Source organism: Xiphophorus couchianus, chromosome 20 (genome assembly GCF_001444195.1).
Source record: "Xiphophorus couchianus chromosome 20, X_couchianus-1.0, whole genome shotgun sequence".
NCBI lineage: Eukaryota > Metazoa > Chordata > Actinopteri > Cyprinodontiformes > Poeciliidae > Xiphophorus > Xiphophorus couchianus.
Window position 1 is genome coordinate 12,275,864 of NC_040247.1, and position 20,020 is coordinate 12,295,883.

At 36.4% G+C, this 20,020-nt stretch overlaps 1 protein-coding gene across 4 annotated transcripts in view; it reads right to left on the reverse strand.

The window, feature by feature from the left end:
* Window positions 1-20,020, reverse strand: part of kcnab2a (potassium voltage-gated channel subfamily A regulatory beta subunit 2a) — a 98,408-nt gene that overhangs the window by 48,569 nt on the left and 29,819 nt on the right. For 3 of the 4 annotated variants that reach the window (XM_028001817.1, XM_028001819.1, XM_028001818.1), the window contains exons 2-3: window positions 18,056-18,219; window positions 14,682-14,723 (exon numbers count right to left, since the gene is read on the reverse strand). In XM_028001817.1, the coding sequence (XP_027857618.1) occupies window positions 14,682-14,723; window positions 18,056-18,132 (119 nt within the window). In that variant the 5' untranslated portion in view covers window positions 18,133-18,219. The remainder of the gene's footprint in view (window positions 1-14,681; window positions 14,724-18,055; window positions 18,220-20,020) is intronic. The other variant, XM_028001820.1, reaches the window with a different exon arrangement.

Below are 20,020 nucleotides of genomic sequence, written 5' to 3' on the forward strand. Positions count from 1 at the left end.
TGTTTGGCATTGTAGATTATAGGAAGTTGTAAAGAGTGATTATCATCACATAAGGCAGGATTTTGATGCAGTTTGGTTTCCTAGTTTTAGTGAAACATTTTCTCTTTAAAGTAGATAGTTTAAACAAGCAAATACATAGTGAGCAATTAAATAATGTGGAAAATGTTAAAAGTAAGTTTTTAGCATCAAAACACTGAGTCTGTGACAGCTGTCCTGACTGTCACACACAGACACTATTGGTAATGGCTTTCTGTTTTCCCTTCATATTACTTTATATATTGCGTAGTGAGTAGTTTAGATTTTTATCTTTAAATTTGTTTTCATTAGTCTGACTATTTAGTTGGCTATTTGTTGTGCACCCATTTAGTTAACTTTATGTGTCAGTTCTTTGTATATTTTGTTAAATATAACAAATTAATTTCTTTCTTTTGAGTTACCAGTTTCCTCTGGACCTGTGGCTGAAAATCATACAGATGAGCTCCAGCTGATTGGTGTCCATATATGGGTGTCAAACTTCCTTAGCGGGCCATTCCATTTGTTCACCAGGGGAGGGGGAAATTTGGTCTTTAGTTTAATTTCTTTCATTTGTAGTATTTAGTAATATTCTGACCAGTATTTGTTAGGTTTTTGTGTGTTTAATTACCCCCTAGTGTGTGTTAATGGTCTGATCAGCCACTATTTAAGTTCCCCTCATGTCTTGTTTGTTAGGTCAGTTTGTGCTTGAGTTTGTTCTGTTACCACCTGAGTTGTACTTTGTTATGTTGACCTCAGTGTGGGCCCAATTTATCATTTTTGGATTTTCTTTGTTAATAAATTAAGACTATATTTTGAATTTTCTTCAACGTCTCTCTGGCTGGTTTATGCAAAACCTTCACAGAGTCTTAATTGGTAAACATGCTTTATCACACATGAGTGTAAATTCTTGAGAAGTTTGTAAAATGAATTATTTGAAAATCATGAGAGTAAAATGAAATAATGAGCTTTAAAACTGTAATGTGAAGTGTTTTTGGGAAAATAGAGTCATCTTGAAGGTTTAAATCATGCTGAAATAAATTGTTCTGTTTGTTTTGAAAGTTTACCTTTTAGGAAAAAGGGCAGCATTGAATATGGGTAGAATTTCTCAGGTAAAATACTAAACCTGTTTCATCAACATCTTTATTTAAAGTAGTAGGAATTGTGATACATTAACAGGTAATGCATCATCAGAATATGTTATGGGTTTATCTTTTATATTACTTAATTAGATTACTGAAACTTATATTACTTAAACAAATTTTTGAAGAACATGTCTGATCTGTGTTACACATAAAAGTAAAAGGAAAGATATTGTCTGGTGAAATATATGCTTATTTTGAATGGATTTGAGTTGTTCTCCATTAAAAGATGTTCTGACAATGGGCTAAAGTATTTTGAAATCAATAGATAACAAATTTATAGTGATAATGAAGCATATTTTGGTTAATTAACTTGGGAAAATAATTATAGAAAATAAAAATATTATTGTGTTAGCCATTTTCAGAGCATTAATTTAATGGATCAAGAATGTTTTAAGAAATGTTTTGAAGAATCTGTTATTGATTAAGTTATCACTAATCAGGAAAAGTACTCAGGTGGGTCTGAGATGTGGGATTATAATGATTTTTCTAAACTTGATCCAGGTCTAACTCTTTTGAATTTTTGTTCAAGGAAAGCATGTAGAATGTTTTAAACAAACAACCAGTAAGATCTAGTTTGTCCTATAAAAGTAATTTAAACTGGACTGTTTAATTCACACTGATATTCATTGTTTTGATGATAAATGTAAACTGTAAAACTGCAGCACATTTTAAGCTTTTGTTATTGTTTTGTTTAATCCTATTTTTACAAGATTGGTTTAAGAAAAGATCTGCATTTGTTTAACATTCTGGCAAAACATTACTTTGGAAACATGTCTTTTGAAGCAAATGATTACAAGGTTTTGGTGTTTTCCATCCGTCTGAGGTATGGTATAAACTAATTGAAGCGTAGATTGAATGGATCACATCCACCGTTTAATGAGCAGAACTGGACAACTAGGAGATGTGCTTTGCATGATGAGTTGCTCATGGCTTTCTACACACGGACTGGCCTAGAGTTCTGAGCTCCAAGCCTGACTCTGGACTCTACAACAAAAGCTGTTGTCTCTGAAGAACAGTGTGACTGCTTGGAGAAGCGGTTTCACATTTATTCCGACGATAGCAGCCACAGAGCCACGAGCGGTGGAGAATTCACTTGGACACACAGTGAATTGAAGATATTTGTGTTGGAAACACAAATGAATGATGCCTTTGGAAAATCTGATCTCTGTTTTGTCATTACAGTTTTGCAGCTGTTTTTCTGGTGTCCTGTGGATATGATCTCATTCAAAGTCTGCGTTCTTTGATAAAAGATTAAAGTAATTCCCCTGATGGAAAATTTACTTTTTTTTAAGTTAAGCCATTGTTTGATTATGCTGACACTGATGAAGATGACACTAGAGAATGTTGTACTTTTATTTCCGATGCTAATGAAACTCATTTTGATGACAATGTCTGTTTGAAAAACCTGCAACAGGCCATGTTGCAGTTCCCTCATATGGAGAAGTTTTTTTGGCTCATATCTGGACTATGGTGGCATCTGCTGTTGAAATTAATTTCTGATGTCTGAGTTAGACTTCATAAGTAATAATATGAAAAACAGGAGGGAATGTTAGAATAATTATCTAAGTTCATTTACTTGTGAGTTTATTTGAAAGGTTATGTTTTCATATTATTATTTGATGTTACTTGACTTCTTTTCTTCTATGAAATACTATTAACCATTTGTAGGATGTTTGCCTGAAGGCTAGAGACTTTGCACATTCCTGTGGTATCAGCTTCCATCTGTAACTGATTAGTTGTGGTCAGTCATGCCCTTTTAAGGGCATGCCCACAGAAGGTTCTAGGACACCCTGTAGAAAAAGGTCATTGGTCAAATTCTTTGTGTGACTATGTGAGAAGGCCCAACCTTCTTCCTTCTATTTTCTAATAAAGCCAAATGCAGAGAAAGATCTGGCAGAGTTGATCCCAGACAGTGTTTTACAGCGATTCGTCGCGTCTCGGATCTTCCCTCCTATTCTGCAGAAAAGACAATTGCCTTGGTCTGAATCTTTGCTAGATAGGAATTAAATAAACCTATCACTTCCCTTTGATGCCATACTCCTAAATAAAATCCAGAGCAATGAACTGTCATAATAAGCCAGTCCATCTGTGGAGTGTTTCTCCACGCAGGTCCTCAAGGCACACTGTCCTACATGTTGTAGAGGTTTCCCTGCTTTAATGTGCGTGATTCAACTGATTGCAGTTCAACAAACGCCTGCTAATCAGTCATCAATTGAAATCAGCTGGACTGAAGCAAGGAAATACCTAAAACATGCAGGGCAGTGTGCCTTGAGGACCAGGGTTGGGAAACAATGAATTAAGCTGAGTATACACAGCAGCTCTTTTGTGAAGGCCTCAGAGGTTTGTTAGAGATCTTTAGTGAACAAACATTTGATGGTAAGATGAGTTCAGCCAAACACAGAGCAATCCTGGAAGAAAACCAAGATTCCAAAAAACCTGAAGCCACCATTAAGCATGCAACCAGAGCTACAATGAGATGATTTAGACCAAAGCATATCTATGTTCACAGAAACTCTCCTTCCACCAAAAAGAAGCACTGCAAAGTGTGTAATGTAGAAAAATGTGAAAAAGTTAAAAGGCATCCATATGTTTTCGCAAAGCAATGAGAGCCATTCCAATGAAAGGGTTGTTTTGTGAAGAACCAAAACCTGCATAAGTCACTTTAGGTGAGAACGATTCTTTCATTCAGGCTTTGAACAAAAATTCCTTTTATGAATTAGTTATAACTTTAGAGACTTTAGACATTTAAGAGGCTGCAGAAACTGAAGCAATCACTAATCACTTCTGTGCCACTTATCTGATCCGAGGCAGAAATATATGTACAAGTTAAAGTCAAACATCTTTTAAATTTTTTTTTTTTTTTAAACTCCAGTAATAATTTAAGTTAGAAATTTTGGTTACTAACTTAAGCTGCCAAATAAGACTGTTTATATGGAAATGCAATAAGCTGAATTGTGTAATCTCTGGCATTTCCACCTTTCATGCCCACGCTAGGGTTCTGACTAGAACATTTTGACAAGCTGTCAGACCAGGCCAATCAGAGTTAGCTCTTAGAGCAACTTTAGACGTCACCACTGAAACACCAAATCTATATCACTCCAGACCCCTTAGCATCATCATCAGATGACTGTGCTGGGCTCATCAGAGATCCAGGGTATGGAGGCAGATAACTTGTGGATGTACAGGTTGAGCTACTGAGGCCTTGCGCAAAACAAAAGTATTGTGATCTCCTTGGTTAGAGAATCCCTCAGGTTTGAACGAGTTAACATGCAGCCCGTTCGGCTGTATCCAGCTGCAGCTGGAGATACGTACTGGCTGCTAAATTTAGCTCACGAGTAGGGGATTGCCTGCACAGCAACGTCACAGTAGCCCAGAAAGAAATACATTCTACAGACCTACTAATAATAATAACGTGAAGCGTCCCAAAGCATAAAAAACATAAAAGTAATAACATTTGAATCATACTCCAAAGCAACAGCACATAGTTGAACAGCAGTAGCCTCTCCATACAATCCCATTTTATGATTGGTGGTATATTAAACAGCTTTACTCATTTCCTGTCCTGCTTTCAATAAAAAGCTATGCTCATGTGAAAGATCTGAAAAAAGAACAACAGTAATCTGACCAAATTTTGTGTAGTGTAGGAGTGCAAAGATGCTCTCAATGACTGCATTATATCATTAAAAGCAGTGGGGGGCACTTGGATGATTTACTCCTGGCTGTTTAGCTGCTTCAGTGGAGCATTTGCGCCACCCAGTGGAATAGATCAGTTAGTGCATCCTTACAGGCAAATCTTTCAGTGTAGGGTTGGTAAAAAAAAAAAAAAAAAAAAAAAAAAACACAAATATTTTGACTATAGGATACCTTGAATGAAAAACGATTCTGACAGCATAAGTAATATTATAAAGCCTTATGTTGACTATGCAGGTGGCAAGCTAAAACAAATTAATTGTTTATGTAAATAGGAATGCTGTGAAAAAGTATTTGCTTCCTTACAGATTTGTTTTCTATGTTGTGTATTCTGTCTTGAATGTTTCTGATCATAAAACAAAGTTTGACACCAGACAAGTAAAACTGTATAAAGTTAGAATGATGTTTTCATTTAATAAAGAAAAAGCAATCAAAAGAGCCACCCATACATATTTTTATTTTATTGATTGTTTTATTGATTGTTCTTTTATGATTGTTCTTCTTATTCTTTTGTTTTTATGTGTGTTATTGCAGACTTTGATGCTGCAATAACTCTATCGATCCATCCACCCATCAAAAATAAATCACCATCCTTCTTTAATCCTTATTTAATCCAGGCCTGATTGATGCCTGACTTACAGAATAAAGAAATTACCTAAATATAACCTGTCTGACATCATGAAGTAGACTATAATATCTCAAGAAGTGACACATAATGTGCCAATGTAAAACAACTCAAGAACAGATAAGAAACATTCACTGACATCAGTGTGGGTGATTATAACTAAAGTTTTGGCACTGCAGTGAACCACAGTGAGGGCCACTATCCAGAAATGGAGAAAACATGGAGCGATGATGAACCTTTCCAGGAGTGTTCAACATCAGTCACAATGAAGACTCATTCAGAACATCACAAATAATCCTGGAGCAAAATCTAAAGCCTTGGAGGTCACATGTGCTTCATTTAAGGTCAGACTCATGAAGCAAAAGTGCAACTTTTTGAAAGGTGTGTATCCATTTATATGTTGTGTAAAACTAACAAACTAAAAAGAAAAAAAACCGGTAATGCTAGTGGATAGTGATTCAAAAGTACAAAAGTAATTTCATCTCCCAACTTAGATTCAATTAAGATGAGTTACTATTGCAAGTAAAGTTTGGAATAAATGCACCCTAAAGCCTTATTGGTCAGCAGCCACCTAGATGCTGGTAACTCCCAGCGTTTGTCATTCTTCAACTTTTTGCAGATATGTAAATGCTGCTAGTGCTTGAAGCTGTTATTAATCCTTCCAACTATTTACGAAACAAATAGTAGCATAAACAAAGCTGTGTTGGAGTTCAACACAAACTACCAAAACAACAAATTTGTTTTGGAGCCAGTTATGTCAGCCTTGTTAGTTCATATTCTGTCACACCTTTTTCACCATCACCACAAGTCAAACCCATTACTGAAAAAGACCAGAACTAGAGTGAAGTCTGAAAACTACAAAAGTAAACTGGACGTATTTATTGCCATAGTCACACCGATGAGTATTATCAAAATATCACCTGAGTTGCCTCACTGATGTACAGCTTTATGAAGTCCTATTAAAATCCACAACTCAGAGTCTGATCTCAGACAAGCAAAAAGCCAGCTATGAGAAACACATAGCAACACAAAAGATAACGACAAACGTTATCCAAAAACTGCCAACAAGATTAGTGATTTTTGAGACTATGACCAGTAAAAAAAAATTCTGACTTCAATATACAATGTTTCAAGTCAGGCTCATATTTCTGCATGAATATCTTGACATTAGACATCTGAAAACATTAATTTATGCTCTTTGACAATAAACACAGGTGAATTTTGACCATTGACCTTTTGTCTGTAACTTTCTACCCCCCACAGCTACTCTCAATAAAAAGAGTTTGACATCTCTGACCTAAATGGATGTCATTACTACATCCATTAGCATTAAGTCATTCTATACTGCCTCAGTCCTCCTAATAGAGCAGGAGACACAAAGCTTCCTGTCTCGGTGAACTCAACTCGTCTCCTTTACCTTCTCCCCTGCACTTTCGAAATGTATTGCTGTTCCCAGGAAGTTGAAATATAATGGATGCACAGTAATAATAAAACAATTACAAAAGGTTGAAATAGGTTTGAATATAAAATGCTTATCCTGCCTGATGTAACATCAATAAACTTAAAATATTATTGCTATTCTTTGCCAAATAAAGCAGGAGCCTCAAAAAAACTATGCATTTTTCTCAAAGTAGATGCATTTGTTTAGATATTTGTGCTAAAATATGTGGCCGCGGAGCCATTAGTGACCATGAGCATATGAAACAACACACTCCAGCCAGTACATGTTTGAAACTGTGGTTAAAGTAAATGGAAGTGAGCCTCTCTTCCTGACCACACAGCTGAAATAATGATGAGGCTGAGTCAGAGGTGCCATGTACTTGCTGACCAGGTTGCAGTCCTAATTACAGAAGCGAGCATGATTGCAGTACAAGGCATGCTGGAAGAGGTCCTCTCTCAAATCAGCTGACTGGTAAGAGATACTTTGAGTTCATTAAACACAACAGAAACTAACAAAAATCACAAATGGTTATCCAGAGACTTGGGAAAATTTCTAAGCTGAGCAGAAAACTGCTCATGGACCAGCAAGTGGGCTTTACATGAGACGCGTCCTGAAGGGGACAGCAACACTGAATAAGAGCTGCCAGCTGTACCAGTGTTCTAGTTGCTGGTCTGAGTGAAAAGCAACAGCAGCTGAGCCTTTGTGTGATGGAAACTATCCATGTCCACAACAATAACAACATCAGTTAAACAGGCCGGTCATCAGCCAACACAGCAGATGCTCTGCCTGATGCTCAGTCAGGTCAACAGCCCAGAAAAAAAACACAGCTTCTTTACCGTCTTGATATCAGTATTTTAAATCATGCCCACATAATAGCTTAAAAATATTAGAAATAAAAGTAGGGGAAGAAAAAACTTACAAATTAAAGTTTTACACCACATTTGAACTTAGCATCCAGAAACTTTTGAAATGTTTCTACAGCAATACTTTAGACCACATAGTAAAGTTTATGTCTAAAACTTTACATATTAAAGATTAGTTATTGGAGTCTTGCATACATGCAGGTTACATATTCAACATTATACTTAAGTTTTTAACATAAGTTATTTTTTTCTGGTTATACAGTGCAAGACAAGGCAGAACGTCTATGATGGAGAATATCAAATCAATTATTAAATAAGCATTCAGTATTTGATCTCTTAAGTAAAATTAAGATTAATTAACTAATAAAAAATGTTGACAGTTCATCATAAAATATATATTTTTTAAAATTATCTATAGTTGGTCTCACCTATCAAAAAGAACAGAAAATTAATTTGTGATAAGCCATAACACAAAACTATGACAAGAAATAATTAGATATGCTTTCAACATATAATAACTAGAAGTTTAGAAATTATTACAATTAAAAGGAGAATAATTACTAATCAGTCATTTAAACAATTAATTTACAATAATTTTTATAATAAAACTTATATTTATTTGTTTATTTAATTTATTTACATTTTTCTGAAAATGATTACTTATACAAATACTTATTTATAGACGTGTTGAGTTGTGGAACTTCTGACCTTTAAAAAATGTGAATTATAATGCAGTATAGTGCGCTCGTAAATGTTTTCCCGGAAGAAACCTCTGAATATTGGGTGGTAAAGCACAGATCAACAAAGAAGAAAGACTTTGTGATGAAGGGAAGAAGAAGAATTTACGGGGCCAGGTAAATCCTTACGGAGCGTTTTGTCCTTCCCATGCAGTTGAGCAAATATGCCACCGACCTAGATGATGAAAATAAAACCTGGGGAACGGTACCTCTGCATGAGAGCGGTCTGATCAGAGGAAACAGCACAGCGAAGGTGATATTACCAAGAATAACTTGATGGATAAACAGTTACTTCAGCTTCAGTTCAAAAATAATTACTGGAATATAAATCAACAAGCCTGAGTTGAATGGAAAATATCCCCAAAGTCACACTAAAAACTGCCCACACCTGTTCAGGAGACCCCCTCAGGCTGAGATCTCTTCAGCCATAACCCCCTTGTCCCTGTCCCGATCCACAGAGCATCTTGAGCCGGTCCCACTCTGCCTCTCTCTTACCTGTACTTCATGCCTGTCTGAAAAGACACACACTCCTCCAGCGCTAAGCCATTCATCTTCAGAAAGTCTTCCATGTTCTTAATCTGAGCGGCGATCCTCTGCTCCCGCAGCCTCTGCAGCTCCACCTGGTCGGTGGGCCGGGACGGTGGCTGGTTGAGCCCCTGGTCTGAGTGGTAGCGGTTGATCCCGCTCCGGATGCTCTCGCTGTAGGACATAGACAACATCTTGCCGCTGCCGCTGCTGCTGCTCTTCCGAACACCGCTGCTTGGCGCTGGTGGTTTGGGGATCTGAGGATTTTCAGGAGGACAATGACTGGACTTGAGCTTGATGGGGACCCCTCGGGGACCACCAGCATACCCTCCTGAAAACATGCTCCCTCCTCCTCTTTCTCCACTTTGTTGGGATGCTGGGTTGACCCGTGCAGTGAAAAGTAAAGTAGTGACACGGATGAAGCGAGGAGCTGGCAGGGGACAGTCACCTCCTTAAATAGCACCTGCTCCCATGTTAAAAAAAAAAAAAAAAAAAGCTCTCCTGCTTGGGGCAGCACACGGCCATGCATCCTGTAATCAGAGTCGCGCAACAAAACCCAGCAACACCCTCCCCTTACAGGTACGCATTGGCAGGGTTACACTGAGAGGGAGCATCCAGGTGACCGACTTGCTGGTGATTAAAGAGTAGGACGAAAAAAGGACACATGCTGACTGCAAAGGAGCGGCATTCATACATGCACCGGGCAAAATGAGGGCCACATTCCTGCTTTTCTGATTTTGGATTCAAGTTACAAAATTCTCCAAGAATGCACAATGACGGTTTTTAAGAGGTCTCCACGTGCCGAAACAACATCAATCGGTGCGCCAAACAAGCATGTACAGGTGTATAAAGAAAAAAAGGCAGTCAGAAAAGTAAACGCATTTCAGTCTTTCAATTAAAATAAATTCCACTATTTCTGCTAACTTTGATGATTATGGTTTAAATCTAATGACCAACCAAAATTTTGCTTCTCAGAAAATTTTACAACATCAAACCAATAAAATTAACCATGTTATGTTAGGTGTCACAACCACACTGGCTCACGCTGACAGTCACTCGCACCCTGTACGAACAAGGTAATACACAAAAGGTAGTTGATAAAGAAGCTGCAGTTCACAGACCTGTATTCAAGCATAGAGGTTGGTGGAAGGAAAAACTATGGCAGAAAAAAAGCATACAAGCAGCAGGAATATGAAGAGCCATGAGAATGGAGGACAAAGGCAACAACTGTCACTGTGTGAAGCAACTCCTGAACTAGAGATAACATCAGAAGTGTCTTACCTAGGATAAGAAGAAAAATGGCTAAGTTGTTGCTCGGTAATTCAAAATCATCCATTTAGATGAAAGTAAATTTTACATTTCACTTGAAAATCAGGGTCTGAGCGTCTGGAGGGAGAGTGAAGAAGTACAGAATCCAAACTGCTCAAAGTCCAGTGTGAACTTTCCACAGGCGGAGATAATTTGGGGTGTCGTGTCATCTGCTGCTGGTGGTCCACTGAGTTTTATCAAGTCTACAGTCAGCACTGCTGTCAACCAGGACATTTCAGGGCTCTTTATGCTTCTCTCTGCTGACAAGTTTTTATGAAGATGCTGATTTCATTTTTCAGCAGAACTTGGCATCCGCGGGACCAAAACCTGCTTTATTGACCATGGTATCGCTGTGCTGAACTGGCCTCATCTGAATCTCACAGGGAATAGAGGAGTTTTATCAGGAGGAAGAGGAGAGACACCGGAGGCAACAATGCAGTCAGCCTCCATTAAAGCAACCTTCATCTCTGCAGAGTTACACGATTGTCACCTTCTCCACTAAGAGTTATTTTTATTGGTCTAATGTCATATTTACATTTTCTCAGAAGCGTAATTTTTGATTTTCATTAAGTGTAAAGTCATAACCATCAAAATTACACCAAATCAACCCTTGAAATCAACCACTCTGTGTGTAACAAATCAATATAATCTACATTGTTAAAGCCATTCCCTGATTCCCTCCATAATTTGCCTCTAAAAACGGTATTTACCTGAAGTCAATCAACAGAGGGCAGCACTGCGTTTGCTTCACAATAAATAAAAGAATGCAACTTAATACCAAATCCACCAGAAAGCACTGACAACAAAACCTCTGCTTCAGTAGAGGTGGGGTATCATAACAACAACAGTACAGTCATACACTATTATTATGTATGATAATACATATAATGATGTATTGTCAGAAAACATTCAAAAACATTCAAATATACAGCATGTAAATGATGCAAAATGTTTTGTTTCTTCAAATTATACTAAAGAGTAATATGCTTTTAATTAAGTAATATATTTTCAATTTAAACAAAAACCGACTTAAAAACATGCAAACTTTCTTTTTGTTATATATTCTGCAAGATAATCTCTATAATAAAAACAAATCATCTAACCCTACTTGGGACAACAGTCAAATTTCAATAACTTGTCAGAAATTTAAGGTTATAATGAATAATATCTTCTTAATTCTTAACTTCAAACTAAACTGCAGTGCTGGTTTGAAATGTACAGCGCCTTAAACGCCAGACTATATTGATCCTTTAAATGCCTGCTAACAAAAAATGCTAAATGGAAAGCACTTTCTCTGCATTGAGGCAATGGTCTCACATAGCCCCAGTGAGATTGAATGTAAAATCCTGTTTAAAACTAAGATTTTAATCTTGAAAACACAAAATTAACTTCCTGTTAGTCATTAAGCGTGCTACTTAAACTGGCAAGAAAAACAATGCTGCAGTTTTTAAGCATCCAACAAGAGATAAAATGTTTGTCTCGTCGCTGACGCTATCCTGATATCACAAAGTCAGTCTCTGGTCAGAAAATTTCTTTTTTTTTCCTCATAAACTGGCTTTGCATGAATCAAGCAGAAGGTATAAAATCAGGAGACTTCAGGCTTGGCTGCATGCAGGCCACACGCACAGAAAATAACTTCGTACACAAAAGCAGACACGCGAACGATCACACTCGACACATTGGCAGAGTGCAACCCTGTCCTCAAACTCACCCGATTTCTTGAAGGCCGGCTCATGAGCAAGGCTGTGGGATGTCAGTTTGCCTTTATAAACTCAGACTGCAGACAGGCATGAAGCAGGTCCACCCAAACTGGGAGTGTCTTACTAGGAAATGTCTAAACCAATTAGTGAATCACAGAGTGCTTCCCTCCCCACTGCTGGGGCCATACTCTACCACCAGCACAGACACCTCTCCTCCTCTTCCTCCTCCCTGTGAGATCTCATGCAAAGAATCCATTTGTGGCGTTTAGTGGTCCGCCTTGTTTCTGCCAACCGCAGCAAATAATATCAGCCCTGAATTATTCACTAAAGCTTTTTGCACTAAAAGCCTCTGATTGTTGTTCCACAGGAAAGAATGGAGAGAGCTGGACAGTAATGAGTCGGTAGTGCAGTGTGCATATAGGGAGCACAAACACACAGACTCATGCAAATACAGACAGCATGTATGCAGATATAGACAAACCACCAGACCAAGAAGCAAAGAATGATGTAAACCACACATGTTGAGATTGATATTAAGATTACAGCATGCTGTGATATAATAAGAATCCCACACAGAAGTAAGTCAGGTTCACCAGCAGTACCTGTCTTAGTATAAGGATTTTCACATAACTAGTGCAGTACAGTGATACTTTAGGGGTGTCTGGATTCATTTCGATTCATAAAGTAAAATAGATGTGTTTTAATCAGAAACATTAATTTAACTGAATTTATTAAGATATTATAGGAGGGTCAGAATATGTGAAAGCTGATTAGAAGTGTCTTTAATTTTGTTATTAGAGCAAAAATGAATAATACAATCAAATTTAAACTGATATTTTATTTTCACTGCTCTTTATACCTGATTTTGCATAATTTCTTGGGGGAAAAAAACTACATTCATGTTTGCCGTCAGCTTTTCAGCTGTGGAATAATTGAATACTTTGAAAATGTGGATCAGTAAGATGACCACTGTGTGCCGCTTTCTTCATCTTCATCACCAAGAACAAATCACTCACACAGGAGTGTAACACCAAACAACCAGAGCATTCAGGGACTTTGGAGGTGCAGCAGGTCTGACAACTTTTTTTGTTTTATTAAAATATTGCATGCCAAAATCTATGGATGAGCAAGTAAAAGTTCAAATAAAAAGAGGGCCAGGGGGCATCCAACTATGTTTAGTCACCCATGATACCATTATTAAAATCAAAGTTTCACTTCCTGGAATTGAAAAAAATAAAATAAAATACAGAATTCTTTCAACAAATTGCATTTTCCTGCATCTACGTTTCCTCATCATCTCACCAACCCTGCACATGCTGTCTCAATCCATACGGTTCTAAGATCTCAAGAGAAGCCTGGTAGACCTGCACAAATGTTGAATCACAATCAGCTTTTCAAAGTCAATATTGAATACAATATCACAAGCACAAATGAGACTTGGTTGAACTATCTCGTAAGGTCTTATGTGCCTATGCATTCACAACCTGGATGCCAGTAATATCATAAGTCAATGCCATCAAACCACAAAGTTGACTAAGATACTAAATGTCATTGGGTGGAGATATTATGATAATTAAAGAAAAGAAGAAGAATAAGAAAAGTTTAGGGTTAATCACAGATGATATGGTCATTGGATATGATACGATGGTTTCATGGTTCAATGTTTTCCTTAAATTGCTCAGCCCTAATGTCTGAACCGTAAACAAAGACAGGCATTAAAATGTTTACAGAAATCAGAACAATGATCAAACAGATTATAAAATCCAACAACTTCTAGTGTGTATTTGAACAGTAAAAAGTGTTTTTTCTTTGTTTGTTTTAATCAGTACAGAGTTGAAGCAACTCTCTCTCTACATATATGATAGTGAGCTCATTACCAGCACAGACACCTACTCATGGGTTTTTATAACCGTATCAGCAGAATAGGAACTGAATATTAGGACTATAAAACATGATCCTCGCTCTTAAGCAACCACAGTGCTGGCCATCTACATCCTGACAAGAAGAGGATTCTTTTCCTCAAAAAGAATCAAGATTTAGTTTCTGGTTTCCGGGAAAAAAAGAAACATCAGATCCAACTCCCAAGGGGTCTGGAAATGATGACAGAAGAATATGAATATTTGCTTAGATGTATCAAAAAATGTATATAAGGCATTTCAGGAAAAGATGAGAGCATCCATCACATGTAGGCAATTGACAAGTGGATTAGTGGGCGTCTCAAGTATCATGAAGAAAGAAAATAAAAACAGAAGAAAAAACCCATCCAAACACAGACATTTATTGTTTATTTAAAGGTTCCAAGAGGAACCATGTAACAAAATCTATAGTTGCAACTATCAGGTTTATGCTGGATGTGCAATGGCAGCTAAATAGTAGATGGTGAGAGGTTATCTATCCTGCAGGAGATGGATGAGCATGGTTTTAAATGACAGAACAGCAAGTATTAGACACATCAGCAAGGTTACTACAGTAAAATAAAACATAAAAGACCATAGAAACGGTGCAAACAAAGACATAAATAAGCAATTCACAAACACAGATCACACAAAATAAATTCAGAACTCAGAGTAAAGCAGCGTTGTCAATGTCATCAGAAAGAACACAGTGATGGTCAGATACAGAGACAGATGTGTACCTGTAGAACTGCAGCTGTCGTTTGGGGCTCCCATAACGAGCGCTGAAGACGTCAAGGAAAAAGAGGAAAGAGTAAAGACTTCATTAATATAGAAAGGAAAGAAACTGTGTTAGTGGCGCACACACAGAGGTGAAGTGGAATCAGAACATTTAGCCACCTACGGTGCTAGAAGTGGAAGCAGGAGGAAACACAGATAGCACATTCTGAAACATTTTGGTTTCCAACAGCACATCCCATCAGATGACACCACAGCAGATTTTATCTGCCTATGTCCTACAAGGACAAGTCACTATTTGACTCTGGCAGTATCAAAAGTTAGCAAAACATCACGGTTCCACGGGACTGTGGTATTAAACTAAAGATTTAAACCAAAAATGCAAAAATGTAGATGCAATAACTTTTGCTAGTAGTGTTAAAATACAGTCATGTATTGTTATACTGATTTTTATGAAAGGTTGTAATTCTTACAATTAAATACCTTTATTAAATATACCAGCTTTATGGGCAATGAAAGTTGCGCAAAACGTCAAAAACAAAAAAGCAAAATTATTCCAACCGCTCCTCAGATAGAATTAAGTAATAATGTTATCATTTATTGTTTTTTGATAGAAAAAATATATTATTAGCAAAATGTCTGAATTGATTTCAAATATGATTTTACTTAGGTGGTATGTTTACATGCAAATGTTGGAACATTATGCTATTAATACTAAATTCCACGATTTTAATGAAATGTACGTACTGTGCAGAATAGTTTACCGTTTTGTTTTCCATTTCTTTATAGAGAAACACAGGTATAATTTATCTCTTTTATAAGCAAGGAAAAATTCGAGTCACTCTGGAACGTTCTCTCGTTAAAAGGACTGAACTGTGGGCATGAGGGAAAGTTTTTGCCCATTGTGAAATGGCATGTTTATTAAGCACTGGTATTTATTGTAATCAGAAAACACATTATAACTAGTTTTACATGATTTAACAAATATGTGTTGACAATCATTTTGCACTACTTTTAAAAAAGTGTCAGATCTAGCTACTTTTCCCACTAAGTTAAGATTTCAAGCTCGGTGTTCAAAGACTAAGATAAAATTTGAAGTTAAATTTAATCAGCGAAAGCACCAGACCAGAGTCAGCAGAACAACTTTTTTTTATATATAAAAGCTAAAAAGCTCAGGTTGGCTATTTATTTCCCTAACACACGCAAGCACCTGTAGTTTTTGCTCACATTTGTTAGAACTGCTGAAAATAGTAAAGGGTGGGACTCTTCTGGCAGGCAAACTGTGTCTTTTGCTACAAAAGAAATTTCCAAGTTCATTGTTATTTTAATACATAGAAAGATTTGGGTGGAGAAATGCAAATGTACACTCCAGTCATATTCAGTAGGTTTGCGTTTTAGTAAAAGTACCTACTGAAAATAACAACCTTTAAGCATTTATTAAAAATACTTCTCATTGAGCCCACATTTTTATACCAGAAATGTTGTTTAATGATCTGGTATATTCTACGCTCTCTGTTTTCAATCAGTATATTTTATTGGACATAGTTAATTACTATAAATGTTTCTTTTGTACCCATTCACTGCAAAAATTTTTAATCAAACGGCAGCAATAGAGACATTTCTTTTTAAGTCAAGATGTAAAAGTCATCTTTACTTTTCACTACATAAACAGCCTAATTGGTTCAAGAATGTTCTAAGGTCAAAATTATTAGCAAAGACGACAAGACAGCAACTTTGGTACTAAATAATGTCTACATTCTAAGACTGTTCTAAAAATGTTCATTCAATTAGATCTAATTAACTTTAACAACATTAACTTAAAATGTCTTACACCAAATAAAGAAAGCTAGACAGAGACACAAACCACAATCAAATAATCTACCACAAGGAAAGACACAACCAGAGTCAATTATAAAAATATTTAAAATTGACAAATGTTTTATACTTTGAAATTAAAATAAGAAAATAAAAGTAAAAATTTAGTACAGAATCTGTATAAACAGATGATGTTGAGAATGAAAACAATTTCACATATTCTACCTAAATCAGAATATTTATTAGGTAAATAATACCTGGCAGGAAGCAGGAAGCCAAAGCAAAAATAGTACATTTCTGCTCCTTCAATAGATTTTTTATACCAAAGACAAACAACAAGAAAAAACAAAAACAAAAAACTGAAGAAAAAAAAAAACTGTTTGGCAGCAAAAAGACAAACTGAGATACAAAGAACACACAACGTAGACGAAAATCAGAATGTAATAGCCTCAATAGAGTTAGGAAGCATTGTTAGGATATAGCAATATTTAACAAACAGCCTGTTGCAAAATGTCACACTTGTGCTAAGGTAATACTAAACACAATTGCACACTATTACAAACCAACATTTATGCACAAATTAATGTTTATAAAAAACTATTTACTCAGACATTTTGACCAAGCGTATTTTGCATCATCAAAAGCTGTATTCCAGTCAGTATCACTTCACCAGAACTTTAAAAAGTCTGGTCAATCTTTTAGTTAGAATAATGTTACAACCTGAGTCATTTTGTGGCGTCACTAAATGGTGTATGAGGCAGTAAGGAGGGTAGATGGCATGCAGTTATATGGTAGTATGTCTGACAGGGGATACATCTTGCAGTAAACCTTTCAGTAAAACGCAATAAGACTGGTGAACTGAAATAGTTTGAGCCAATAAAATGTTTTGTATTACACAAACCTATTAAACATGGGGATCTAATACCTGCCTAGTGTTTTTATGAATCATAAAATGCAATATTCTTAATATTATGGATAATATGAAGAAAAGCTATGAAGATTTTGAGAAAAGAAATGACATTATTGCCTTTGAATATTAAGCAGATGAGTCTGTAGCACCCCATGCTGGTGATTTAGCAAAATGCAGGGCAATGTGAACTTCACCAATGTGATGTGGAAGAGAAATAATACATTGATCTCTAAATGTTTTAAACAGAAATTTGAAAAATGTGACATGTTTCCATTCAAACCCATTTATTCTTATACTCCTAAGTGAAATCTAGTGTAGCCAACTGTAGTTTGTTTACAAATTGGAAAAATGTGAAAAAGTTCAAAACAAGTAAGGGCAACACATAGCAGGATACAACAACTAGCATATATAGTAAAATGTTAAACCAAATTGTCTTTGTTTTCTTTGTCACATTTGACCTATTCTATTTTCCTTTCTAAAAATAGTACCGCAAATATCTGGATTATTTTCCGTGCCCACCCTGTGCACTTTATGTAGGTTTAGTAAGAGTTTACGCTATTCCCTACAAAAACCTTTTAATTGCGATATTCTCCGTTTGAGAAGCTCTCTCTAAACTGATCAAAATCAGTCAGATATAAATATGCACCAGCTCACCTGTAGATCATGCCAGGTGAGCCTGTCTGTCGGAGAGAGAGGCGGGCGGGAGAGTCTGTTGTCGATTCAGGATACATGGAGGCAGGTGGGAGGGGGTGAGGCCAGCCTGCCGGGGGTGGTGTGTTTTCACAGAGACCTCAGGGTACACTCGATCACTGATCACTCTGTAAGGAAAATAAAAAAAACACTTGAGTGTGACTCTGTTTTTAATAGTAGACTAAAAGTTCAACAGAAGGAAACTCGATGTAGAATATTTACAACTTAATAAAAGAACATTGCGACAGCTGAACTGTTGGTTGGTCAGATCAGGAATTTAAAAGCTTTACCAACGGATTTTTTTCTCGTTTCACTGTATCATGCAGGTATTTTCTTGAAGTTATTACTTTGTACTATGAAAAACTGCTAATACTGCTAACCCTAACCCATATTAAGCTACATTGTGTCACAGTTTAATACAGATGACCATTTTTGTAAATAGAAAGAGTTCAGAGGAAATTCAAGGTCGATTACGATTACAATTCCTATCATCACAATCACTGTCATCACTGAAAAATCTAACATTAATATTAAATTGTCCTGTTTTCTTAGTACAATGCAGCCATGTCCTTAAAGAGGATGAAGTGGACATAGAAAAAAAACCTAAAACTGAGAAACACAAAACTTTTTTTTGTGCCAGATTTCACTCATGACCCCAATCAGGGAAAATCTGTGTCAGTCTCCACTAGTTGTGGTCAATCTGCAGGGAGAGAAAATCTGCTAGTGTGAGAGATGGTGAAGCCTGGAGTCTGCAAGTTGATGAAGAGAACTGACCTGAACTCAGTCACAGTCAAACAAACGTGTCTGAATTTTCTGAGGCAGATCTGGACGCAGTCTGATAGTGTGAACTGACCAACTGTAGATGAATGTTGCTGAGCACCAATGAATAAGAGAGGCTGGGACATCATAATTTTTCCTGTATTTGTTACCATCAACACTATGGACATAAATGCAAAACAGCACTGTATATAATACAAACTACACCTTAAATAATAACAATTATGTAATGATGAAAAATCAACAATGAGATACTTTGATAGTTGAGACTAAAACAGTAAATAATGAAGAACCTTACTGAAATAAACATAAAGGTAATGAGACTTGCTTTAGAAATGTTTTTCTCATAATGAATGAATTTATTTATCATAGTGTCTTCATAATAATTTGTACATATTACTGTCTTTAGATTTTTAGATTAAATCCAGCATTGAGAGTCATTGGAAAAAAAAAAAAACAACCTCAAAAACATGTTCCAACCTCTCAGCATGAATACAGTCACCACCATCCAAATCATATTCACATGCGAGTTGAGACTTAACATACTTTAAAATATGTCTCATTCATTTCATGCGGAAGTGTAGCCTATCCCGTCTCCTGGTGAGTAGCTTCTATTAGCGTCACCTATTGATATGTTTGTTTGTTTGTGGCTCTCCCAAGAATTTCTGTGGCATTTTGATGTGTTCAATTGGCTTTAGTTTAGTCTGAAACATCTCACAGTCCCTCAGCAGGCAAAGTCACAGTAAGTGTGCGAACCCCAGTCTTTCAGTCAGGAAACAAAAACCAGTCTGTCAGTGTGTCCCTAGCTTAAGTGAACAGCAGTTAGCACACCGAAGATATTCACAATACGGTACTTTAAAGAATATGCAAATCGGCACAATACGGACTATACAGACTGACCAGCGAACAATCTACAACTCTGATTATTATCATCAAATTACATTATTTAAAACAGGAGGAGTAGTAAAAAAAAGTATTAAGCCACAGAAGGGTTAACCTTTTTGTGCAATTTTTTTTTTTTTTATCATTAACATCTGATCAACTCACACAGGCCAACGGGAGTGATCAGATATCATTATCTGAATACTCACAACCCGGACCTCTAAGGTACATTTGATAATGGCAAACACATTTGAGAGAAAATAAAGGGAT